Source organism: Schistocerca serialis, chromosome 4 (genome assembly GCF_023864345.2).
Source record: "Schistocerca serialis cubense isolate TAMUIC-IGC-003099 chromosome 4, iqSchSeri2.2, whole genome shotgun sequence".
NCBI classification, from domain to species: Eukaryota; Metazoa; Arthropoda; class Insecta; order Orthoptera; family Acrididae; genus Schistocerca; species Schistocerca serialis.
In genome coordinates this window covers 503990742-504018397 of record NC_064641.1, presented here as the reverse complement: position 1 = coordinate 504018397, position 27656 = coordinate 503990742, and the positions used below count along the sequence as shown (strand labels likewise).

General features: G+C 41.9%; 1 protein-coding gene across 1 annotated transcript in view; it reads right to left on the bottom strand.

The window, feature by feature from the left end:
• Positions 1-20144: 20144 nt before the first annotated feature.
• Positions 20145-27656, bottom strand: part of LOC126475230 (protein embryonic gonad-like) — a 411923-nt gene continuing 404411 nt past the window's right edge. Inside the window, exon 3 of the mRNA XM_050102907.1 lies at positions 20145-26336. Coding sequence (XP_049958864.1) covers positions 25170-26336 — 1167 coding nt within the window. The 3' untranslated portion in view covers positions 20145-25169. The remainder of the gene's footprint in view (positions 26337-27656) is intronic.

Here is a 27656-nt window from a genome sequence, read left to right as displayed (position 1 = left end):
CGAGAAATCGAGCCAGATAGACAATGAAATCTCTGAATTTAAGTTTGTTTATAATGGACCATATAAAGTCATTGGTATACCTCACACAAATGCTTATTGCTTAGAGTATCCAAGCTCTGGAAAACTATTGGGTATACGGAACATTGTAGACCGGAAATTATACCAACCAAGGATTGATTAATACCACAGAAAAGGTAATTTGTACAGTATTTAAATATAGAGTGTAAGATTTAAGGATGTGCCATGTTGTGATGCTTTTGCCTGACGAAGAGGTCATTAAGGAAGTTGCAATTAATGAGTAATTAATTTTGATTGAATGTTTTAAGATTAACTGATTATTAATCAATTGAAAAATCCGAGCAGCTAGTTCAAGTTTTCAGCTGAGTCACAGTAGATTAAGGAATGTAAATATGATTTTGTAACTAGCTGTAAGATTTCATAAATATGTGATTTACTAGTCATTGCCGATGTACTTAGACGTTGTTTTAAGTTTCCGGCTAGTACATGCGTATGATGATGGACAGTGTTGGGTAATCCACTGTGATAGTGTTAATGGACTCCTTGAGATTACTGGGGAGTGAGTTTTTCCGAAAGAATTCAGTGAAACGGACGTTCTGGAAGTGTCGTTACAAGGGCGAGTGAGTCAAGCGTGCCGCACAGGTGGGCGCAACAATACTGGCGAGGCGGAGTCGCTGTCGGCTGTTGTGCCGCTGTCGGCTGTTGTGCCGCTGTCGGCATTCTTTGTACTTGCGGGTACGGAAGGCGGAGTTGTTTTTCTTCCCGGACAGCTGATGTGAAAGAATTCTGCTGACAATATATATGTTTTTGTCGATCTGCTGTATATTATTTTCTTGTTTAGCGTTAAGTGGACTCTCATGGCAGGAGTATTAATTATGAAAAGGTTGTATAAAATGTGTATTCTATGTAATTAATTATTAATTTGCGTATTTTGATATACCCGTTTTTTGTGACCATGTACTCTAATTTTGTAAATAGTTTTCCATTTCTTCATACTGTTAGGAATTTTAATTTTATGGATAGCTAAACCGTTTTCTATGTTTTCTATGAATTTTAATATGTTGTCAACCTGTTTTCTTTTGTGTAAGATGACAGAGTGGAATAAGATTAGGAGTGTCTCCACTCAATTATTATGGTATAAAATTTGGTATGTGGTTAATTAGCCTAATGCTAAATTTTCTTTATGTTTTGAGCAAATGCATTTCCGCTGTTTTTTTCCTTTTTGGGACATTTTCTGAGTCTGTTTAGGTTACACGAACATCCTCAGACAATGTGGGGCACGTATAACGCCGGAAATGCATATCCTCCTATTTCCATCTATTGCACTGCAAATTTTTTTCCTTATTTTGTTACTTGAAGATATAACATTTCTGCGTCTTTGTATATTGTAATTGTTTTACTATTTGTATATATATGCATTTATGTCGATGTATAATTGATTTATTTTGTGAATATTATTTGTATTTTTACGCTGGGTCTTGCCTAGGGAAAACTATGCCATCGAACGAATACATCGATAGGTCGTGTGGAGAACCAAAGTGTTTAGGATCTTTGGTAGTGTTAACTCTGCTGCGTGGAGCGCGGGCAGAGCAGAGGGAGTCTGACTGGAGTAGTGCGTGTGTTGTGTGACGCTTCCGATAGTTGCCGCGCTTTCGGGGTTTGACAGCATGTAATTGCGCTCGAATTGCTATGATAGTTTCTGACATGGTGTCGCGGACGGGAAGCATTAGTTGGCGCACATCAAGAGCCCGTTTCGCCTGATGACCGTGTCGAGAAGGAGGCGCGCCAACATCCAGCTTCTGCAACAGCAACGGCCGACAATGAGTGACTGTCGCCACCTCCTCGATCGACGGCTTCAAACCTTCAGTCAACCAACAAGGAAGACTGGAAGCACGTAAAGTTTTAGAACTGTATGGCAGGCCTCAGCTTTTAAAACTGTTCAAATCACAAAATTACAGCAACGTAGCATGGACCTTTGTTGCTCCTTGTCCCAATTACATTACCAAGTAGGGTCCCTTCCTTTTCCGGAATGAACCCGAGTGTCGTTGAAATTCATACGCCAGCATTAAAGTAATATCATTCCATTTCACTGCTTTAAGTTCAAAGTTCAGTTAAAATATTCATAGCTGGCTACAATATTTAGATTACACAAGCACAAATCAAGAGTGCGAGTTTTGTTACCATATTTTAGCTTACCTGTGACTGCAGCTCAGCTTGTTACGTACTAAATTTTACTATTGTTAATTGTTCAGAATCATTTAATTCAAGTTCAAAGTTAAATCTCTTATTTCTAAATTGCGTACATTCAAGTAGCTTTTGAAATGATTGTTGAGGTAGCCCAAGACTAACCTTATATTACTGAAATTCGTAGTGCTTCAGAAACAAAATTCGCTATTAATTTTAGTCACTAAATTAACTTTCAGTTTTCCGATTTTATTAATTCGTTTGCTAAATTAAGTCAGAGTGTAGTGAAATTTATTACTTCTGACAAACTTTCAGTTTTCACACAACACGTGCCAACCTTCAGTTGCCACGCTTCTAGTGCTAATTATATGTGTAATAACCTTTCTTTATCAGTTACTATAGTAATTGTCCATAGGACTGGTGACCCTAAATCTCAAATATCTAATTACCGCTAGTTAATTGTTAACGTAACGGCCGCACATTTGCTTTCTTTATTAACTTTATCCCTTTTCAAAATTAATTTCCACCAGTTTCATTTGGATTTTTCCTTTCATTTAGATGTAACCCTTTCCTCCCTCTTTACCGACAGATTAACTTCGGTGACGATTGCTTTTCCCAAATTTCCATTAGGTACACGCAGTTTAATTTTTTCACTGTCAGTAAGGTCGATAAGTGAGGGGGAGGTTACAAGATGAAGAATTTGTAGCTGAAATAAGTTGATAGAGGAGCAGAAACATAAAATCTGCGCCCTTTAGGTGCAGTTGCAAGACGCAAAGGAGGAACTACATACGTTTTATGGTAAGTTCCTATGGGATCAAACTGCTGAGGTCATCGGTCCCTAGGCTTACACACTACTTAATCTAACTTAAGGTAACTTACGCGAAGGACAACACACAAGGGGAGCCGTGATAACCGTGGCAAGGCGCCATAGACCACGCGGCTACTCCGCGCGGCAACTAGATACGTTGAGGAGGGTGAAGGACGCTGCGTAATAGAAACTGGCGGTTGGTGCCGGCCGGAGTGGCCGTGCGGTTCTAGTCGCTACAGTCTGGATCCGAGTGATCGCTATGGTCGCAGGTTCGAATCCTGCCTCGGGCATGGATGTGTGTGATGTCCTTAGGTTAGTTAGGTTTAAGTAGTTCTAAGTTCTAGGGGACTGATGACCACGGCTGTTAAGTCCCATAGTGCTCAGAGCCATTTGAACTCAATCATATCCATGAGAGTCCTCAGTCTTCAATGATTTAATTATTGACCCAATCTCCCCCTTGTCAGTATCACAGAGGGGTATTTCAGACATCAATCCCGGAAAGACATTGTAGACAATTTTAGACCTTTTTCTATGCTATCAGTCTTTGCTAAAGTTATAAGAAAAGCTGTTTATGTAAGAATAACTGATCATTTTATGTCACATAATTTGCTGTCAAATGTAAAGGTCGGTTTTAGAAATAGTTTAACTGCTGAAAATGCTATATTCTCTTTTCTCTGTGAGGTATTGCATGTATTAAAGGTTTCTAACGCTAGGCTTCTTTTTTGGTTTAACTGAGGCATTTGATCGTGTTAATCACAAAATATTGCTCCAGAAGTTGGACCATTATGGAATACGGGAAGTAGCTCACAACTTGTTCACCTCTTACTTTAACAACTGACAGCAAAAGGTCATTATTCAGTGTTAAGAATGGTTATTATGTGAGGTCTGAATGGGGCCTAGACGAATTAGGGATGCCCCAGGTATCAGTACTGGGGCCACTCCTTTCCCTTATTTATATAAATGATATGCCAAAAATGGCTCTGAGCACTATGGGACTTAACTTCTGTGGTCATCAGTCCCCTAGAACTTAGAACTACTTAAACCTAACTAACCTAAGGACATCACAAACATCCATGCCCGAGGCAGGATTCGAACCTGCGACCGTAGCGGTCACGCGGTGCCAGACTGAAGCGCCTTTTTACCGCACGGCCACATCGGCCGGCAAATGATATGCCCTCTAGTATTATAGGTAGTTCTAAAAATTTTCTGTTTGCTGCTGACACTAGCTTGGTAGTAAAGGATGTTGTGTGTAACATTGACTCTGTTTTAAACAGTGCAGTTCATGACATAAGTTCATGGCTTGTAGAAATTAAACTAACGCTAAATGACAGTATGACTCAGGTTTTGCTGTTTCTAACACACAATTCAATAATACCTGACGTTTATATTCACGGAACGGGCATATGATTAGCAAAACTGAACAGGTCAATTTTGTAGGTGTTCAGATAGATAGTAAACTGTCCTGGAAAGCCCATGTTCAGGGTCTTGCTCAAAGACTTAATGCTGCCATTTTTACGGTATCTGAAATAAGTGGCAGTTTGACATGAAAAGTAGTTTACTTCACTACTTTTTAATCGCTTATGACGTATAGTCTGTGTTTTGGGGTAGCTCTTCCCATTCTCAAAGGATACTTTTGGCTCAGAAGTATTCGGTTCGGGCAGTAACTGGCGTTAAGTTTGCGAACATCTTGTCGACCCCTGTTCATTAGTCTCGGTATTCTGACATTGGTCTCTCAAAATATATATCCTTTACTGTCGTTTCTTCTTAACAATATCAGCTTATTCCGAAGAATCAGCCGCTTTCAGTTAGTACTAGGCAGAAATACCGTCTGCATTTGGATCGTACTTCCTTAACTCTTGTGCAGAAAAAGGGGCAGCATACTGTTGCATCCATTTTGAATAAGCTACGACAAGAATTCAAAAATCTTAGCAGTAATCCATGCACTTTCAAATCGAAACTGAAGAGTTTCCTCATGGATCGTTCCTTCTATTCTGTCGAGGATTTTCTTGAAAAATGAAGCTGATTCCTGTGTTATATTATTGACTGTGTTTATATAAACTTACAGCTTGTCTTTTCGTGGTTTCATAAACATTTTATCTGCAATTACGTTTATGTTAAAATTTAATGTACTGAAATGTTCCATGACCTTGGAAATTTGCTCCTCAGTTCCGTGTTACAGAATTATACATGTCAAAAAAAAAAAAAAAAAAAAAAGGGGGGGGGGGTAACAGAGTCACATCTCAGCCGTATGCTGTCATGGTTGATGTATTCCGCAGATGTGAACTTGAACAACAGCTTCCCGCGAATCAGTATTGGTTTCAGTAAGTAAGTGGCTCCCAGATCTCCCGACTGTCTGTGATTACTTCCTTTGGGGGTTCCTGAAACGCTGTGTGTGTGTGCTAGACATCTACACGAAATCGCGGTACTAAAAGACACAATACGTGCATAAATCAAAAAGACTCCTGTACAGGTCCTTCAAAGAGCCGTCAACCATTTACATAACATATTATCAGAGTGCCAACGCGACAATGAATAGTGCGTGAAATGGCTATACGCAAGGGTTTCGTTGTGATTGAAAATGTTTCACAATATAACGCTCGGCCCGTTTCGCTTTACATCCGAATCAGCCCGTTTTCTGCCAGACCCTGTATTGCCTACAGTGAGAACAACACTCTGCTATGAACTTCCCAAAATAATTTGCAGCGTATAGATGTAGAAATAAATATTGGCATAGAAAAATAAATACAGAGAGTCTTATCACTGAAGATCTTTCTGGCTCAAAAGTGGTTCCACCATGTGTATAATTTACAAATAATGCACGAAATAAGACAGTTAGCTAAGTCGGTCTTAAATTTAGTGATATGTGTAACGCAGCAGTAAACAACATTTATTGATAAATTTATGTAGCTTTCATCAATAGCACGTACCGCGTGAAGACTACACAATTATGTCAGGGGTTACATTTATGCGTGTTCCATTGTGTGTCCAGAATCACAATTCCCGCGTCGGTCGCGAAGTCAGTCAGTAATATTTTAGTTAACATGATGACACCGCATGACGTCGGATGAACAAACGAATGTCTGCAACAATAATACCGTGAGATATTTGTCTTAAGAGAGCTCCGTAGGACTTTCCTGTACAACGGTCGCCACAAGAAGTCGTGACTCACTGCCGCCGTCGCTGCGTTTGTATGCAGTCCACTGCAAATAAGGAATGTCACCTCAGATAAAATACGTTAACACCGCATTCTTAAAGCAAATATTCAAAACACACACACACGCACACACACACGGTGTCCGGGACAAACGCCGCTGTACCGCCTTGTGTGTGTCGGGCGGGCTGCGGCACGTCGTGTGTGTATACATTAAGGTTTCAGAGCCACGTGCGACAACTGAAACAGGGCGAATAACGGCTCGAGCACCATAATGTGTCGCCGCGTGATCCCGAGAGCCGGCGGCAAACGCTACAATTCCTGTTAACGACCCTGCGACAGTCGACTGAGCAAAGACCTCGCAGATATTGTCCAGTAGTTATGACGAATAAAGTCCCGAGGACGGTGTGACCATCATGGAGTGAGTCTCCGGATTTAACTGCAGTGCAGACGTCCCTCCTCGTAATTTTCGCGTTCCATTTTAGGAGAGCCGTTCTGCTAGTACTGGCCAAGGGCGGCTGCTAAATGGGTGGTCCTTAGATCAGATAGGACCACAACAAGGCAGAAACGCAAGTAAGAGGAAAGTACACACTCCTAACGCCCCCAAAGAGCCTCTCTTTCTCCGTTATAACTACAGGGTGAGTCACTAACTATTGCCACGAAGAATAACTCCAAAAGTATCATAGGAGTTGAAAAGTTTGTGGGGCAAAAGTTGCATGGGACAACGGGGGTCATTATATGACGTTGTTTTTTTGTTGATAGGTGGGGTCACGACAGCGATAAGGTCAAATTTGTTTTTTTATACGGGATGCTATGGTTTGGTACTTATTTTCTGATAGTGGCTATCGAGATGAATCCAATGATGTGTAATAGTAAGGTCTTTGAAGGTCAACGAAAGCCAACAAGGTGACATGAACGTCCGTTTACAGAGGGTGTTCGAAGTGATGACCATTGGTATCAATGCAGTGCTGCAATCTTCTTATCATGGATTGAGTGGTATTCCTTATCACACTGGCGCTTATATAATCAGTTGCTCTGATAATTCTTTCTCTCATATCTTCAGGTGTAGCTGGAACATCTTTATAAACAATGTCTTTTCGAATCTCCACAAGAAAAAATCCAGAGGCGTCAAGTCTGAGGAACGAGCCGGCCACGACACATCTCCTCCGCGTCCAATCCAGTGATTTGGGAATTGCCTCTGCAGCTCATTTCTTTTCCATCAGCGAAAAATGTGGCGGACACCCATCGTCTTCATACCACATTCTGTTCCTTGTTCCTAAAGGTATTTCTTCCAATAACAGACATAATGTTTATTGCAGGAATAAGGTGTACTTCCTACCATTAAGATTTCCTTCGTTGAAATAGGGACCCTCCAGAATCCCACACCATACATTAACCGACCTCAGCTTTTGGTGTGCAACTTGCCGCAGCCAACACAGATTTTCAGTTGCCCAATAATGCATGTTATGGAAATTAACATTTCCGTGGTTCGTGACTGTAGTCGCGTCAGTAAATAAAATAAAATTAATAAATGTGTCATCCTTGTGAACCTGAAGTTAAGCCCATCGGCAGAATTCAATGCGACGCATACAATCCCACCAGTTAATTCTTGGTAGAGACTGATATGGTAAGGATGATATTTATGGTGATCCAGAACACGAAAAACACTATTCTGGCTCACGCCAGATTCTCTTGCTATTTGACGCGAACTAACACAGGGACCTCGAACCACCGTGGCAAGAGTACAAATTTCTGTTTCCTCGTAAGTAACTTTCCTTTCACAAATATGTTTCCGATGCGTTAAAGATCCAGTTGTTCTCAATTTATGATACAAATATTTAAATGTACGGCGTGTATGGTGAGTAATTTGAAGATATCTTTCCGCGTATAAGTCTCTAGCTCTCACTGAATTTCGTTGGAATTCTCCGTAAATATGAAGCATACCGACTTCTTCTTTAAAGGAATACATCATTGACATTCGCATGATTAGACGATACTAGTCATACCGTTCCTATTAGTGTTTTATTGCGAAACCGCCGAATGGTGTTTACATGCCAATGGCACGTTAGATGGATACGCCGTATTCTGCGAATATGTACTGTTTGCACGGTATGCGAGAGAGAATTGTCAGAGCATGTGTTTCGATAAGTGCCGAAGTGATACAGAATACCACTCACTGCCAGCCGGTGTGACCGAGCGGTTCTAGGCGCTTCAGTCCGGAACCGCGCTGCTGCTACGGTCGCAGGTTCGGTTCCTGCCTCGGGCTTGGATGTGTTTGCTGTCCTTAGGTTAGTTGTGTTTAATTAGTTCTAAGTCTAGGTGGACTGTTGACCTCAGATGTTGAGTCCCATAGTACTCAGAGCCATTTGAACCATTTGAATACCACTCACTCCGTGATAAGAAGATTGTAGCACTGCATTGATACCAATGGTCATGGCTTCGAACACCTTCTGTAAATGGACGTTCATGCCACCTTTTTGACCTTCAAAGAACTTATTGCTACATCATCATCATCATCATCATCATCATTTAAAACTGATTACGCCTTTCAGCGTTCAGTCTGGAGCATAGTCCCCCTTATAAAATTCCTCCATGATCCCCTATTCAGTGCTAACATTGGTGCCTCTTCTGATGTTAAGTATATTACTTCAAAATCATTCTTAACCGAATCCAAGTACCTTCTCCTTGCTCTACCCCGACTCCTCCTACCCTCTACTGCTGAACCCATGAGTCTCTTGGGTAACCTTGCTTCTCCCAAGCGTGTAACATGATCCCACCATCTAAGCCTGTTCGTCCTGACTGCTACACCTATAGAGTTCATTCCCAGTTTTTCTTTGATTTCCTCATTGTACACACCCTCCTGCCATTGTTCCCGTCTACTAGTACCAGCAATCATCCTAGCTACTTTCATATCCGTAACCTCAACCTTATTGATAAGGTAACCTGAATCCACCCAGCTTTCGCTCCCATACAACAAAGTTGGTCGAAAGATTGAACGGTAAGATAACTTAGTCTTGATACAGACTTCCTTCTTGCAGAAGAGAGTAGATCGTAGCTGAGCGCTCACTGCATTAGCTTTGCTACACCTCGCTTTCAGTTCTTTCACTATGTTGCCATCCTGTGAGAATATGCATCCTAAGTACTTGAAACCATCCACCTGTTCTAACTTTGTTCCTCCTATTTGGCACTCAATACGTTTATATCTCTTTCCCACTGACATTACTTTTGTTTTGGAGATGCTAATCTTCATACCATAGTCCTTACATTTCTGATCTAGCTCTGAAATATTACTTTGCAAACTTTCAATCGAATCTGCCATCACAACTAAGTCATCCGCATATGCAAGACTGCTTATTTTGTGTTCACATATCTTAATCTCACCCAGCCAGTCTATTGTTTTCAACATATGATCCATAAATAATAAGAACAACCATGGAGACAGGTTGCAGCCTTGTCTTACCCCTGAAACTACTCTTAACCATGAACTCAGTTTACCGTCAACTCTAACTGCTGTCTGACTATATATGTAAAGACCTTTAATTGCTTGCAAAAGTTTGCCTCCTATTCCCTAATCACGTAGAACAGACAATAACTTTCTCCTAGGAACCCGGTCATATGCCTTTTTTAGATCTATAAAACATAGATACAATTCCCTGTTCCACTCGTAACACTTCTCCATTATTTGGCGTAAGCTAAAGATCTGGTCCTAACAACCTCTAAGAGGCCTAAACCCACACTGATTTTCATCCAATTTGTCCTCAGCTAATACTCGCACTTTCCTTTCAGCAATACCTAAGAAGATTTTACCCACAACGCTGATCAAAGAGATACCTCTGTAGTTTTTACAATCTTTTCTGTTTCCATGTTTAAAGATTGGTGTGATTACTGCTTTCTTCCCGTCTGATGGAACCTGTCCCGACTCCCACGCCATTTCAATTATCCTGTGTAGCCATTTAAGACCTGACTTTCCACTGTATTTGATGAGTTCCGACTTAATTTCATCCACCCCAGCCGCTTTATTACACTACAATCTATTGACCATTTTCTCCACTTCCTCAAATGTGATCCTATTTCCATCATCATTCCTGGCCCATTGTACATCGAAATCTGAAACATTACTGATCGTATTTTCACCTACATTGAGCAACTCTTCAAAATATTCCCTTCATCTGCCCAAGGTATCAACAGGATTCATTAGCAGTTTTCCTGACCTGTCCAAAATAGTTGTCATTTCCTTCTTACCTCCCTTTCGAAGACTGCTAATTACACTCCAGAATGGTGTTCCAGCAGCTTGCCCCATAGTATCCAACCTGTTTCCAAAGTCTTCCCAAGATTTCTTCTTGGATGCTGTAAATATCTGTTTGGCTTTGTTTCTTTCTTCAACATAACTTTCTCTGTCTACCTGAGTTCTAGTATGTAGCCATTTTTGATATGCCTTCTTTTTCAGGCTGCCTTGACTGTGTCATTCCACCAAGCTGTTTGCTTCATCCTACCTTTACACATTACTGTTCCAAGACATTCTTTGGCCACTTCTAGTACTGTGTCCCTGTACCTCGTCCATTCCTTCTCCAGTGACTGCAGTTGACTACATTCAACTAACTGGTAGCATTCTGAGATCACTGTTATGTACTTTTGTCTGATTTTCTTACCCTGAAGTTTCTCCACTCTTATCCTCCTACACATGGACCTGACCTCCTGCACTTTCGGCCTCACAATACCAATTTCACTGCAGATTAAATAGTGATCTGTGTCATCAAAGAATCCCCTGAATACACGTGTGACCCTCACAGCCTTCCTGAATTCCTGATCTGTTATTATATAGTCAATGACAGATCTGGTTCCCCTGCCTTCCCAAGTACACTGGTGAATGTTCTTATGATTAAAAAAGGAGTTTGTGACTACTAAGCCCATACTGGCACAGAAATCCAAGAGTTGTTTCCCGTTCCTGTTGGCCTCCGTATCCTCTCCAAATTTACCCATAACCTTTTCATACCCTTCTGTTCGATTTCCAACCCTGGCATTAAAATCACCCATGAGCAGAACACTGTCCTTGTCCTTTACTCTAACAACTATATCACTGAGTGCGTCATAAAAACTACCCATCTTATCTTGATCTGTCCCTTCACAATGCGAATATACTGACACATTCCTAATTTTCTTGCTAGACACTGTCAAATCTATCCACATCAGTCGTTCGTTTACATACCTTATTGCTACTACGCTGGGTTCCATTTCTCTCCTGATGAAAAGCCCTACACCCCATTGTGCTATTCCTGCTTTGACTCCTGACAGGTAGACCTGGTATTCTCCCACATCCTCTTCTTTCTCACCCCTTACCCGAATGTCACTAACAGCTAAAACTTCCAACCCCATCTTTCTTGCAGCCTCTGCCAGCTCTACCTTCTTCCCAGAGTAGCCCCCATTGATATTAATAGCTCCCCATCTCGTTACCATTCGTCTGCCGAGTCGTATCTTAGCAGTCCCTGGTTTGTCAATCAGAGGTGGGACTCCGTCACCTCCAAAGGTCCGAGGCATTTTGCTCTGATTGTTGCCAGCATCGTATTTAAAGTACCAGGGAAGTAGGTTGCTAGCCTTGCTTGCCCCGGGTCCCATTGAGTTTTACCCCTAACGGTTGAGGTACTAACCGGTGGATTTGGTAGTCTTTGCCGTCTGAGCACAAAGGTGGCCACGACTCGGAATATGTCCGAGGTGCCCAGCCTTATTGCAAAGTAACTGGTATCCCGACTGTCAGGACCACTTACTTGGCCATATTGCTACAATAATTCTATTCCTCTCGATAGCCGCTATCAGAAAATAAGTACCAAACTGTAGCATCCCATTTAAAAAAGCAAAGTTGACCTTCATATCTCTGACGTTATCCCATCTAGCAACAAAAAACCAACGTCATATTATGGTCCCCTTTGTCCCACGCAACATTTGTCCCATAAACTTTTCAGCTACTATCATACTTTCGGGGTTATTCTAGGTGGAAATAGATGGTGACTCTCCCTGTATAATCTTATTAGACACTGCTGAATGAAACTAGTCTGCTCTGATCTTGTCTTTTGGAGAAATGCTACCTGACTATGTTCTGAACACAATTACAATGCAAGCTGCATACTCTGAAATAGACTCACCTCCCATCTTTCTGGAGAGTGGACGAAGCCTGAAAAGAACTTAAACTCACCGAGTTTGCACTGTGCCCACCAGATCGCGCTGCCAGTGCAGAGCCTAGACAAAATCGCGAGAAACCAATAAAATAATTTTTCTGTCTTGGAACAACAGTGCAGCGTGCAGTGAGACAGAATTATGGAAAAGAACCGCCATGTCAAGATAGCATTGTGCTTTGGTATGACAAGTTACGGACTCATCTACATCTACTTCTACATTTATACTCCGCAAGCCACCCAACGGTGTGTGGCGGAGGGCACTTTACGTGCTACTGTCATTACCTCCCTTTTCTGTTCCAGTCGCGTATGGTTCGCGGGAAGAACGCCTCCATGCGCGCTCGAATCTCTCCAATTTTCATTACCTCCTCGGGAGGTATAAGTAGGGGGAAGCTATATATTCGATACCTCATCCAGAAACGCACCCTCTCGAAGCCTGGACAGCAAGCTACACCGCGATGCAGAGCGCCTCTCTTGCAGAGTCTGCCACTTGGGTTTGCTAAACATCTCCGTAACGCCATCACGCTTACCAAATAACCCTGTGACGAAACGCGCTGCTCTTCTTTGGATCTTCTGTATCTCCTCCGTCAACCCGACCTGGTACGGATACCACACTGATGAGCAATACTCAAGTACAGGTTGAAGAGTTTTTTGTAAGCAACCTCGGACTACATTTTCTAAGGACTCTCCCAATGAATCTCAACCTGGTACCCGCCTTACCAACAGTTAATTTTATATGATCATTCCACTTCAAATCGTTCTGAACGCATACTCCCAGATATTTTACAGAAGTAACTGCTACCTGAGTTTGTTCCGCTATCATATAATCATACAATAAAGGATCCTTCTTTCTATGTATTCGCAATACATTACATTTGTCTATGTTAAGGGTCAATTTCCACTCCCTGCACCAAGTGCCTATCCGCTGCAGATCTTCCTGCATTTCACTACAATTTTCTAATGCTGCAACTTCTCTGTATACTACAGCATCATCCGCGAAAAGCCGCATGGAACTTCCGACACTATCTACTAGGTCATTTATATATGTTGTGAAAAGCAATGGTCCCATAACACTCCCCTGTGGCACGCCAGAGGTTACTTTAACGTCTGTAGACGTCTCTCCATTGATAACAACATGCTGTGTTCTGTTTGCTAAAACTCTTCAATCCAGCCACACAGCTGGTCTGATATTCCGTAGGCTCTTGCTTTGTTTATCAGGCGACAGTGCGGAACTGTATCTAACGCCTTCCGGAAGTCAAGGAAAATAGCATCTACCTGGGAGCCTATATCTAATATTTTCTGGGTCTCATGAACAAATAAACCGAGGTGGGTCTCACACGATCGCTGTTTCCGGAATCCATGTTGATTGCTACAGAGTAGATTCTGCGTTTCCAGAAACGACATGATACGCGAGCGAAAAACGTGTTCTAAAATTCTACAACAGATCGACGTCAGAGATGTAGGTCTATAGTTCTGCGCATCTGCTCGACGACCCTTCTTGATGATTGGGACTACCTGTGCTCTTTTCCAATCATTTGGAACCTTACGTTCTTCTAGACACTTGCGGTACACGGCTGTTAGAAGGGGGGCAAGTTCTTTCGCGTACTCTGTGTAGAATCGAATTGGTATCCCGTCAGGTCCAGTGGACTTTCCTCTGTTGAGTGATTCCAGTTGCTTTTCTGTTCCTTGGACACTTATTTCGATGTCAGCCATTTTTTCGTTCGTGCGAGGATTTAGAGAAGGAACTGCAGTGCGGTCTTCCTCTGTGAAACAGATTTGGAAAAAGGTGTTTAGTATTTCAGCTTTACGCGTGTCATCCTCTGTTTCAATGCCATCATCATCCCGCAGTGTCTGGATATGCTGTTTCGAGCCACTTACTGATTTAACGTAAGACCAGAACTTCCTAGGATTTTCTGTTAAGTCGGTACAGAGAATTTTACTTTCGAATTCACTGAACGCTTCACGCATAGCCCTCCTTACTCTAACTTTGACATCGTTAGCTTCTGTTAGTCTGAGAGGTTTTGGATGCGTTTAAACTTGCTTTCGCAGTAGTTTCCTAACTTTGTTGTTGAACCACGGTGGGTTTTTCCCGTCCCTCACAGTTTTACTCGTCACGTACCTGTCTAAAACGCATTTTACGATTGTCTTGAACTTTTTCCATAAACACTCAACACTCGGAACAGAAATTTTCGTTTTGATCTGTTAGGTAGTCTGAAATCTGCCTTCTATTACAATTGCTAAACAGATAAACCTTTCTTCCTTTTTTTATATTCCTATTTACTTCCATATTCAGGGATGCTGCAACGGCCTTATGATCACTGATTCCTGTTCTGCACTTACAGAGTCTGTTTGTTATCAGTAAGCCCAAGATGTTATCTCCACGAGTCGGTTCTCTGTTTAATTGCTCGATGTAATTTTCGGAAAGTCCACTCTAGGTGTCTCTGTAAGAAGAAAAGTACCGCTGGACCAAATGCGCCAGATGCAACCGTGGAGAGGGTGAGGGAATGTTCCGTACGCAGTCCAAAAAAAAAAATCAACTGTCCTCGCAAGCCACGAACTTGGAAACTTGGAATACCGCAGCAAACTTTCTTTAAGATTTTGTGACGGTGGTTACATTTCGAACCGCATCGTCTGCAGCTCGTGGAACAATTAAAATATTTCGCCTAGTCTACAATTTGCTCAACTGGTCGTAGATGAAGGAATTATAACGCAGAGAAAACTGGAATCCAGTTTTCCTTCCTTTATTAGGGTGCTTTACTCGAATTTTTTTAGATGAAAACCAAAGGATGAGATAGTTACACGGCTGGCTTGCAACGCACGTGAGCAAACTGCTCTGATGATGGCTAACGTCGAAACGCTGAAAATGGATTAACAATTGAAGGGATTCTGGATTCTAGTTTCCTCTGCGTTATAATTCCTTCATCTGCAGCCAGTTCAACAAACTCCTGACAACGTAAATTATTCACCCTGATCGCCTCATTACGGGGTGTCTTTATGGCACACCTTTGTTAAAACAAGAAAAAGGTTATGACCAGACTTTTCAGTTTTGCGTCACATTGCAAGAAACACTTGAGAATGAACATTTAGCCTCCAAGCTGACGTTCAGGAACGAAGTAACCTCCATTTATCTGAGAAGATTTATTAACAAAATGTGAGAGTATGGGGGACTGAAAATCCTCGTGAAATTTTGGTGCGTGATCGACATTCGCCGAATGTTAATGTTTTCTGCGTAATGTCACAGACGAAGCTGTGTCGACCGCTTTTCTTCTTTGAGAAGATTGTCGTGGGTACCTCTTACCTCGGTATTTTCCAGTTGTAGCTGTATCACTAACTGACTGCTGACTTCGTGACTTTCATCTCCTGACAAGACGGAGCAGCCGCTCTTTGGAGCATGGACGTTGGTTGCTACCTAAACGACGAACTTCAGCTTCGCTGGATTGGGCGTACTGACAGTGCGAAGATGAGGTGGCTATGTTCCCATGCCCCTCCCCCTCCGGTCACCTCACCTAGCACCTTGAGACTTTTTCCTTTGCGAGTACATGAAGGAGCGAATGATGTATGTATCACTCTGAGAAGAACACTGGAGCAGCTCCGAGACTGCGACAGTGCTGGTGCGATGACCGTTGACAGGATGTTGCTACATAAAACATGGAACGCGCTACCTCTTAAATGTGTCTAGTGTGACCAGAGGAGCACTCATTGGTCACTTGCGGCTCTGCTCATGTCTCACTCATATTTTTTGTACATGTAATACTTTGGTAAATATAGATCTTGGAAAACGAACGAATCATTCATAATAGCCCTATATTTACGCGGCCCAGATTTCACACATACGCACACGCATAAGTACAAGCATACGCACACGCACACGCACACACACACACACACACACACACACACACACACACACATATATATATATATATATATATATATATATATATATATATATATATATATATATGACTTGACTTTATTGGAAGATATGAAGCTATAAGATGTGAAACAATCAATTTTTTCACTGAATAGCTTCTAAAAAACATATGGTGATAACATTTTATGGCAACCGGTACGTTCACTCCAGTCCTTAACTAAAAAGATTAATAACTGTCACTGGTACGCGAGCTGTGGCAACAACACTCAAACATGTCAGAATTAAAAAGATGCTAGTTATAGTGGACGACAAGCAATGGCACGAACGTCACGAACCCAGTACACTTCCGTAGCTATACTTGCAGTTGTGTTTTGCCATATGGAGCTGTTGATTGGTGTCGGTCACTTCTCCTCCTCATGAAGGGGGTAGCCTTAGGCGTCACTTTCCAGCTACGAAATGCTACTCGCTAGTGTTATAGAGAATAATACTAAAACTATCTAATGGACCTTATGTCAGAAATGAGAAATCAGACTGGGTATCTCGACATCATGACTTCATTGCAGCTTTGCACTATACCATGAGAAATTTAGTTCTTTTAGTAACTTCATGTTTTATAAGCAATAATTGTAAGAAAACTGTAAGTTAGACGACTTGTAAACCGAAACTGTCATACTAATAAATAAGGTCTCGAAAGGAAGCTGAACTGTACAGTGAATACGTACTGATATAGTTTGGTTGGGACTTAAGTGGGGCCAGAGTATAAACGATTTTATTAAGACCACTCAGTTAAATTAATCATAACTAAATATATTCCACAGTCGTAGATGGCATAATCTCAGCATGAGCTAACTAAACGCTTACCTTTCCCTAATTGTATTTGTGTTTAAATATGTAAGATGTTTCTGTTCCAAATCCAATACTATGTGATTTGATTGAAATAGATCACTATTTAAATGGACTGTATTTCCGATTTGGTTTTTCATGCATAAAAACCAATAGCACCAGGTAAAGATGAAGGACGCTAGACTCTAGGTTAATTTGAAACAGTTGCATAGATATAAATATTTGACTGCATTTTCTTATTTTAAATGTTGTTGATGATGCCACCATTCTATTTGTCTTATTACCATCTAGTGTAATATGTACATACAAATGTATGTTAGAATGTAAGGATAGAAATCGACTATCATCACCAGGCACGCATTTCAGTATCTCTGGTATTTAGAAAAACATTTTAATTTCAACTATGGTCATCTTGGCTCAAATTTATAAGAATTTGTGAACATCACCAGTTTGATATGGTTTCCCGGTGCTGTAAACAGTTGACGCTGCTGTGCTTCGTGCAGTCTTCTTGTATTTTGCAATCAGTCGTATAAGAACGATGTGGTCCAGCAGACAGTTAATGCCTAGCCCGGGCAGCTTTTGGCTAGAGACCTACTCAATCTTTGGGCAGCAATCCAGTTACTCCACTTCAGCGTTTTAAAATTATACGGGTGGCAAAAATTTAAAGCAGTGAGTGGGGGCTTTTCAGACTGATTTCAACTGTTGTATGTTATCTCAACTAAAGCACTTCATGTGAGGACATTTAGGTTTCATGTGAAAAGTTTGAGACATCACACAGAAAATTTTGTGGGCAAGGCGAACTAACAACTACGTTTTGTTATCAGAACACTTAGAAGATGCAACAAATCAACCAAAGAGACGCTTTCCCGTTCCCTTATTGAGTATTGCTCCACCGTATCGGATACTTACCAGGTAGAATTGACGGACGACACTGAAAAAGTTCGAAAAATGGCAGCTCGTCTTGTGTCATCCCAAAATAGCAGAGAAGCTGTCACGGATATCATACGTGAACCAGGATGGAAATGATAAAAACCTTTCACGGGTCATCGGAAGCATACTTACCAGTAAGTAGATTTCCTTGCAGCGTTCATGGGAACACATCGGACCACTTCTGTGTGTTCCTGGCATCCAGTGGTAGGTAGCTGAACCAGCTGCAATTTCTGTTTGTTGTGAAGTACAGCTTTCAGTGCCGTGGGAGCAGGCCTGTACGTACCACCAAATGATGCTGTTTTAAAGGCCATTATTCTTACCAATCAAGTACTCTCACAACAAGTACACATACCACGAAATTTATATTTCTTTTGTGGACTCTGGGAAGCATATTTACCACCAAGTTAGTGATTGTACTCCGCTCATGGGAATATGTCTTACCACATTTGGACGCACCAGACATTTTGCTGTAATACGCTGTACAAGGTGTAAACAACAGTCAGTTTCTGTTGGCGTGTGACATAACTAAGGATGGTACTTGTGAAGTCGAAACACATTGCTTCGTTTCTACTATATATAATATTGTGATCTGTATTAGTTCTTTTCTTTAATGAGCAACAAACGCAGTTTCTAGAACTGCTTTCACATTGTAGTAAATGAAATAAAAATACAAAACCCTATTTTTTTCACGTGTGATGGCAACACAACAGCTCAGGAAGGGAACTGGTATATAAATTTACCACCATAATTTAAAAGCTCACAAAAGGAGCGTGGCAGATATAGATATCACCATACATTTTGTCCTAAATCACAAAAATATACTATAAAAAATAAATTGATTGCTTGGCTGTGGCGCTATAAAAATGTGACCGCATACTGATAAAAACAAAAGCGTTTTTCTTTGCGACGAGAACTTTTTACAAACACCAACTTTCTTCTCCGAATACGAAAATATTTTATTGACTCTCAACTACACAGGAAGAAATGGCCTTCGTAATAAAATAAAAGGAGTGAGAGCGCGCGGAAATATCTAGGTCTTCGTTTTTCCCATGTGGTATTCTAGAATGGAACGGTCGAGAAATAGCAGTCCTAAAGTGGTAGCGTGAACCCTCTGCCAAGTTCATAATTTCGAATTGCACAGTAGTGATGTAGATGAAGCTGCAAATGAAATTTTAACGAACAGTGAAACAGCATTACTAATGAACTTTAATATTAAAGCATAGTCGCCACTTGGATTTTGGTTCTGCTTTCAAGGTAGCTGATATAACTGGCTAATCTGCCAAATCTTATACGCTACTCACGTAATCTTAACTGTACTTGTCTATGGCCTTACTTCTATAACTTCGACATGGGAAACAAGAAGCAATTAAAGATCTCATGGAAGGCCATTATATTCGTGTTTTTGATCTGAACGAACAACATATAGCATTAAACTTTGTTGACAACATTATTTTTTTCCACTGAATTTTCGTTCATTATATTTAACTTATTTAGTTATTCATTAATTGTTACAAAATTATGCTTGTAATTGTCTGACAACACCTACTGTAGACGGAAGATGTTGCTACTAGGGCATATGTACAGCAGTTAAAGATGTTAGTAGAGCATATGTACAGCAGTAAAAGAACCACCTCTGCGATTGTAGGACCACATTTCGTCATACAAATAAATGCCAATTCTATGACTTTGACTCAGCATTCCGAGAATATTTTCTGGTCTAAGAGGGCCCGCTTCCAACAGGGCACTAAAAAAAGCTTTGCGAGAAGACACTTCGCAAATTAAAAGTATAAACTGAAGAAAGGTGTAGAGCTTGAAGTATATTCAGCATGTAGGTCATTAGAGAACTAACATAAAGTCGGATTGGAGAAGGGTTCCAAAGTATTGTTTATGATCTTTTTAGGGTATTATTTCGGGAATCTGTGCCTTTTTAAATCAGAATACAATTCTTCAAAGTATGCGAAGCAGTCTGTTAACTCTGCAGTGCTTAAATTAAAAATATTACTTCACCTACTGTATGTCCACCTGAGAAAGAATCAGTTAATGTATTTGCTCCTATACAATAACTTAAAGTTGTAGTGGCCAATTTACTCCAGCTCAATACATTGAGAAACTGAATGAATACACATGAATACCTTCAGTAGTAAGAAACCACAACTTTTATTTGTTTGTAAAATATAAATATGAATAACAAATATGCACAGGTTCACAAAAATACAAACGAATATACGTTCTTATTTTCATCCACAGCAGAGAGATATAAAAAACAACACTGCTGCTATTGTTCAAAATCGTATACAATCTGTGGAAGACAAACTAATTTATCACTTGCCTTTAGCTTGAGCTCGAATGGTTCAGTATAACGGTTTCATTTACACATTACTTGCACACATTTTTACCATTATTGTAATTTTATTTTGAAGCCTGTTTGTTTTTAATGCTTGCCTTGACATCACGTATATAGGACTTAAACAATGTGACAACCACTCTCAGCGAAGTAGGGCAGTTGAGGCACGGATATAAAAGTTTTAGTTCTCAGTTCCGTTATTTACAATGTCCATAAACCTGATTAAAAAATATAATACTGGCCTTTGTGAAATAACTGTACAGCTCTTTAAAGGACTCCCACTCCACTTGTATTTATCCAAAGGATGATTCGTTAGTAAGACAAAAATGTGTACTTTAATGCAAATACTTGATCTCTATGACAACTGAACTGGTTTCCGGAAACACACACTCCTCAAGTAAACTTAAATTTATGTGGCGTGCAAAAGGAATTTCTTCGTCGAATTTTTCAGTTGAATCGAAGTAACAACAGGCAAATTTTTTCAACAGTTTGTTCTTCAGCTCATAATAGCAATTTGAGAATATGATGGTATAGAGAAATAATTTATCACTCTTGAAATTTCCAGAACGTCGGTCAGACAACAGTGGAATTACTCAATCTCGATTTACACTCTTTCTCACTAAATCATTACAAATATTTGTATAATACATTGTAGCAAAATAAATATCTTACGACAATAGTTCGTTTGGACGGAGTAGTGTATAGAGACAATTTTCTCGTTATGTCACAAAGTTCGGACGGCAACAACCAGAAGATCATGACGCGTTGATCTGGAAGAAGCTACGCGTTGCTCTCTGTACTTTGGAACATCACGTGAAATGAGTGTTCGAGTTCTGTAGAGAACGACATTGTGTGCTCCAGAGTAGCCGGACGCAGCCGACAGGGTCGTCGTTTGCCATCTACTGCGCCGCAGCCGCGTAGTCAAAAGGACAGCAAAGGTGTCATCAAATCAATTGCGCAGGCGTCGCAAACTTCAAAAGTAACTAGGTTATCACAAGGCACAAGTTGCAATAATTAGAAACAAATAACCGCAAATATTCACATCTCTTGAACTGTGAAATGGAATTTTTACAAGACACCCACTGCCCTACACTTTGTTTTTCAAAGAAGATTGTAGAGTGCCGTTGACGACCACCTTGACTGAGGACCTATGTAATCTGCAAGATCATGATTTTTTTGTCACGAGATACGGAAATTTGATTTCCATTAATCAGCTGCTATAGAAATTCACATGACAGACTGCCTGACAAATAAAACGTCGTTGCTTAACGTGGTATGAAGTACCATCGCAGCTATAAGACGTCTGACACAGTAGTCTCACAACACTATTGGTGATTTTAAACGGGCTCCTACTGTATTTTAGTATACACAAAGAGGCATAATTAAAACTGATGAAATGAGATTGCAAATGAAAATAACGTGAGCTCAATCTTTCAGCTTCTGTTCGCAATTCCCAGTCACTGCGGTCACTTCACATTACATCGAGGCTAGTAAACGATTTAGTATGACTGGGTAGATCTGCGATTTCATTATTAATTTGTATTTGAGGGTACACCGTTCTAAGACTACGCTGTCTTAAACCCAGCAAGTTTCTGTGAAATACCGAAGTTCTATGATCGTTTCAAGTTTTACTATTTTCTGTTTAATATTTTCGAAAGCTAAAAAGAGACACTTTGATACGCTTCTGATATTGTTACAAGGAGCAGAAAAAACTTTTTATGTGTGCTTAACAGAGATGGCTTGGTAGCGTAGTTATAAACAGACAATTTTAGCTGTGGATGGAAGTGTGTATGTGTGTGTGTGGGGGGGGGGGGGGGAGATTTTACTGTTTATTGTCGACTTACGCTAAACTGTTATTTCCCCGCAAGACAACGAGCTCACGTTCAAATTGAAACAACTGCCTTTAAAAAATGTATATAATCCTAGAGAAATTGTAATGAGCTAAACGGAAATCATTTCGAAGACCACATCTTTGTAACTCGATCGAAAGCACAGTTTTGAGCGGAATATTCATATAAACACATGCTCCGTCCTCAGAGGTCCTCGATATTCAGGTACTTCCCACTGCCAGGAGTAGAAAATGTGCAGATAGTATAAAATTAACAGTTAGTTGCTTATTGTTAATTGTTCACGACTCTTCTTTACTTCAATTTCAAATAACCCATCGCTAGCGTTAGCTGTTGTAGATACGTGTTAATCAATGCTGTTTCCTGCGTAGAAACATGTACTAAAGAGTATCATGTAGAGTAGTAGCGCCAAATGAAGAGAGGAGGCACTTCAAATGGGGTACATGTGACGGAATAAGCAATGCATCGTCCCCTTGTCTATCAAAGGCTAATATATAGAGAATTCAACAACATCTGTTTTCTATGATTCTACTGCAATCGTACAAGAGACGTTCGCAATTACGTGAAATAATAACAAGAGCATCTTTTAGTGTTACCTCATGGAAGCTCAGAACGTCAGCGTCTTTTAACAATGCACAACATTACCAAGCGAGCTACATAACGCAGTAGAATTGGTGACGGCTTTTTAAACAAAAACTAGATAGTAAAAGCAAACAAAGAATGATGAGTCAATTCAGTAACTACGGCTTTGTCATTCTTGGTAGTTTCAAACAGCGACTTCTCGAAAGAGGCCTCACACAGAGCATGTGTGTATATGTTATTTTCCTTACTATCATCTCTTAATGTGTGTTATTTGTTTCCTGAAATAGATCATTTGTGGATACGAAAGTTTGCGAGTTCGTTCAATACACCTTACAGCAACATCGTTGTGCCACTATTAAGTACATACAGGGTGAATCAGGATGGAAGTTACAGGCTTTGATGGGTGATAGTATTAGTGATTCTGAACAAAAAGCTTCATATGGACATATGCCCTATTCCGAATGGTTTCCGAGACAGAACAAATTTAATATTACTTTTGAAGGTTTATCTTCAATACTCGTAAACCGCAGCCTCCAGCGAAAACGTGTCGCAGTGCAAAATTCAACTAAAATTTCCTACAAAATGGGTCCTATTCGTTTCTTCTTTAACACTAATAGTATGTGCCAAGAGAGCGCGACAATATAGAAAATCTCACGCTAAGCGCATGCGCCTTAGCTTAGGTACTCCTAGTAGGTTAATTTGAGGTAGTTTCCCGAATTTGCAGGTCGCAAGTGTCCTGCCTCGAATTGTTCGTCTCATCTTCCTCTACACGACTGTGGTACATTGTAAACAATGACAATGATTGAATAATATAAAAAATAACGATATGGGGAAGAGATTTGTAGCTAGAGACGCGTGTACATTGAGGTAATCTTGTATCTGTGGTCGTTATCTCTAACTTCAGCCTGCTTCACACCGATAGTTGCCTACTATGATGCGAGTACAGCTAGTGAGAAGAACAAGGAGCAATTATTTTAGTTTCTTAGAAATATCTTTTTTCCACCTAAAAGGAAGTTTTTGTGTTCTTAATTTAATGTCATTTCAGCTATATATGCACAAATGAAATTAAAATTAAGTATTTAATAATTATGATAGACATTTATCTCAATAACCGTGCTGTGAATTTTCCCGCCGTTTTATTATTTCAGGTTACGTTAATGATTTATTGAAGTAGGAGAAAAATTGTACCTTGACCCAGTTGGTGATATTGGCCCATGATCATGGCGCAAGATACATTGTAATAGTCATTTACAATAGGGCAATAGAGATTAATAATATAAAAAATGCTACGTAGGCTTAAACAAAGTAATTTGTTGGTTTTGAACGTTTATTAACATGAATGTTAGGCCTAATTTGTTAACCAGAAAAATTGCTTTTATGTGTGCTTATTATGATGTTCAGTCTATTTTCAGTGAAGTGTGTTCATGTGACTTATCCACCTTTTTTAAGCTGTGGTTCATGGTTCCAGACCACATTGCACCTTGAGCCAAATACAGAATTTGGAAAAATTATCTCTATGATGCAGCCTTTTAATAAATTTATTACACATTGTGGTTCATTCGATGGGACATAACGTAAGTAATTAAATGGTTGAATAAGCACATCAATAACCCAGTTATAGCGTCTGATGTGGCGCTGCAAGGAAAACATACGTAAGGTACGATCCCTACTCCAACATTAAATGTGTTCTTTCTAGGAAACTATTCGGAATAGCGCATAAGTCATTATGAAGTTTTTCGTTCTGCATCACTATACTATCACCTGTAGAAGTATGTACCTTTCCCCCTGATTCACCCTGCGTACCTGATTGAAATATGACTGCAGATTATGAAATTTGCAGGATTACAAGTTCAGGAGATGGATATCGATATATTAGCACTTAAAAGTTGTATGAGAAGAATTATTCTTTTATTCCTCAGGAAACGTTCAGTACCAATTTGGAAGTAGAGAAAAAAAAATTTTTTTTCGTGTGTGACAGACTTGTTAGGACCTCAGACTACAGGTTTCGCTCAGTAATGACTATCTTCAGAAATGCTTTAAAAACATTTCATAGTATAAAGGAGCCATAGTGGCATCGTCAAAAGATAAACAAAAATCAGCTCAGCATCATAGCGCGACGATGCTGAGCTCAATCACAGTTGGAATTAAAGAAATATGTTCTACACTTTCTGGATGACTGTTCGATTCGCGACCATACCGCAGCTGTGAAATTAGGAAGTATACGGTATCTGCGAGAAAGGAAGTAGTGTGCGAGCCTGTGTTAGATACTTGATAGTCAGTTGAAAAGGTATGACGTAGTCTTAGGCTGGTGTCCGGCTACTCTTGGTTGCTCCCTGTATTCATATTCTCCCAGTGAATGCAAACGACCGTCAGCGTGTGTAGTGGAGCAATAATGCGTAAGAGTGACACTCAGGTCTCGTGTCAAGACCTGGTCGTCAGGTCGAGGGGCGTCGTCCTCGCGGCCGGCGTCTGTGACGCTGAAGCGTCGACGGCGCTGTCTTCACTCTCCGTCGCCTTGCCGTTGCTGTCTTCTGCGCCAGAGAAGGCAGCGTCGCTGCCACAGTCCTGTGCTACCGCCGCACCACCACTGGCAGGGGACGAGGATCCGGAGCTGCACGACCTGGTCGAGCCTTCGCCCTTCTCGTCGCCCTTCACTGACAGGTCGATGGGCTGCTCCTGGACGGGACCCAGCGACAACAGCGCCACTGCGGACTTCTCGCCTTCCTGCTGCCGGTTGAGAGGCCCCTTGTGCCTCGCGTTAGGCGGTGGGGGAGACGACGTCGCCGAGGAGCAAGAAGACGGCGACGACAGCCTGGCCTCGAGTGCCAGGGGGGCCGGGTGCCGCTGGTGCTCCACGGGCCTGGGGGGCTGCAGGGACTGCACGAAGGGGAGGAAGAAGTTGCGGTGAGGCGACGGCGCGTGGTAGAAGGCTGCGGCGGCGGCTGCGGCGGCGGCTGCGGCGGCAACACCCCCACCCCCCGCAGCCGCCGACGTCTGCTGGAAGGGTGACGCCAGGAAGGGCAGGGCGAAGGGCGGCACGCCGGGGTGCGAGTGCGGAGGCACGAGCAGCGAGCTTCTCGCCGCCCACAGAGCCGCCGCCGCCGCCGCGTCCTGAGACCCGAAGCCGCCCTGCTGCTGCGCGTGCGCGAAACCCCTCAGTGGCATCGGAGCTGGCGACGGCGTCGTGTCCCTCTGGTGCTGCTTGTCGGGAAATACGTTGTTGTTGTCGGCGTCGGCGGCGTGCCTCACCCGCGAGGCGTCTCCCCACAGGAGGGGCTTGGCCTTGCCCAGAGAGCTGGCGGGCCCCGGAGGCTCCAGAGGGTGCGGCAGCGGCGGCGGCGGCGGCAGCGGCAGCGGCAGCGGCTGGTGGTCCTGCTGCTGGCGCTGCTCCTGCATCAGGCAGTGCAGCTTGAACCAGTTGGAGCGCCGGCCGTAGCGGGAGCCGCTCTTGGACATGCCCACCAGCAGGCACTTGCGCAGCCGACACGCCTTGCACGACGTCCGGTTCTTCTTGTTGATCACGCACTCCCCGTTGTTCTTGCACTCGGAGATGGAACCGAGGTTATTGTACGTCCGGCCGAAGAAAGACTGTGAACAGAAACGAAACGAAATTCGAGTTAGCGTCTGTTAGGCTAGGCGCAAATTGAGACGCGTATAGCGCCTGTGGCGGGACGCAGCGCAGCGTGCGTTTTTATAACTTCACAGGTTCAAATGGGACCGCGCAAATTGGGACGTGACGCGACTGGGACGCGCCGGGTCGCGCGGTGCATTGTAGTTGCGGCACAGTTTCTCGCGCCGCGCGTCGCACGAGCACGGCGTGAGGGGTGAGGCGGGGAGCTTCAGGGCGGTCCTGCCGTATGCTCCCTTTAGCATGGCGCATATGGGCAGCGAAAGTATTGCCCGTCCGAAAAATACAGCCTTATCGTATACTGAATTTTATTATCACTGAGTAGTGCTTCGTTTTTCGCCGTTTAAGCGCTCCATCTCTTTTCGTTAGCACGTTATAGTTTCCAGTTACAAATCCCTGCACTGTGCTTTTGTTTTGTTTCTTCTTTTGTCAACGACAATGTACAGTTCAGTAACTGGTGAGCTATTAGCCACTGGGATTATATCGTCTGCCTCCACAAAGTTTTCAGATCGTAAGAAACGACAGACGATTCATCCTGAAGGTAGCGAACAAGGAAGTAACGAATCTTATGAAGTCATGTGACTTAGAAGCAAGGCAGGAAAGCAAAACAAGGTTACCTACTTGCTACCTGTTATGCTGACGTATCTCTACGATCTGTTACAAAAGCTACGGTCGCAGGTTCGAATCCTGCCTCGGGCATGGATGTGTGTGATGTCCTTAGGTTAGTTAGGTTTAAGTAGTTCTTAGTTATAGGGGACTGATGACCTCAGAAGTTAAGTCCTATTGTGCTCAGAGCTATTTGAACCATTTTTTGTTGCAAAAAGTCGAAAAGGTGTAGTTTCCACAGATATGACCCCTTTTTGCTTCTGGTAAAAAGCGTCCAAGATATGAAGTACATGAGTTTCACTATTGTTACTTGGGTATTGATGTAATAAGAGACATCATACTATGTACATGTGGACATCACAGTCGGTCGCTGTGGCCGAGCGGTTCTAGGTGCTTCAGTCTGGAGCAGCGCGACTGCTACGGTCGCAGGTTCGAATCCTGCCTCGGGCATGGATGAGTGTGATGTCCTTAGGTTAGTTAGGTTTAAGTAGTGCTAAGTTCTAGGGGACTGATGACCTTAGATGCTAAGTCTCATAGTGCTCAGAGTCATTTGAACCATTTTTGGACATCACATTTGTGGTGAACCGCCAGACACCACACTTGCTAGGTAGTAGCCTTTAAATCGGCCGCGGTCCGTTAGTATTCGTCGGACCCGCATGTCGCCACTATCAGTG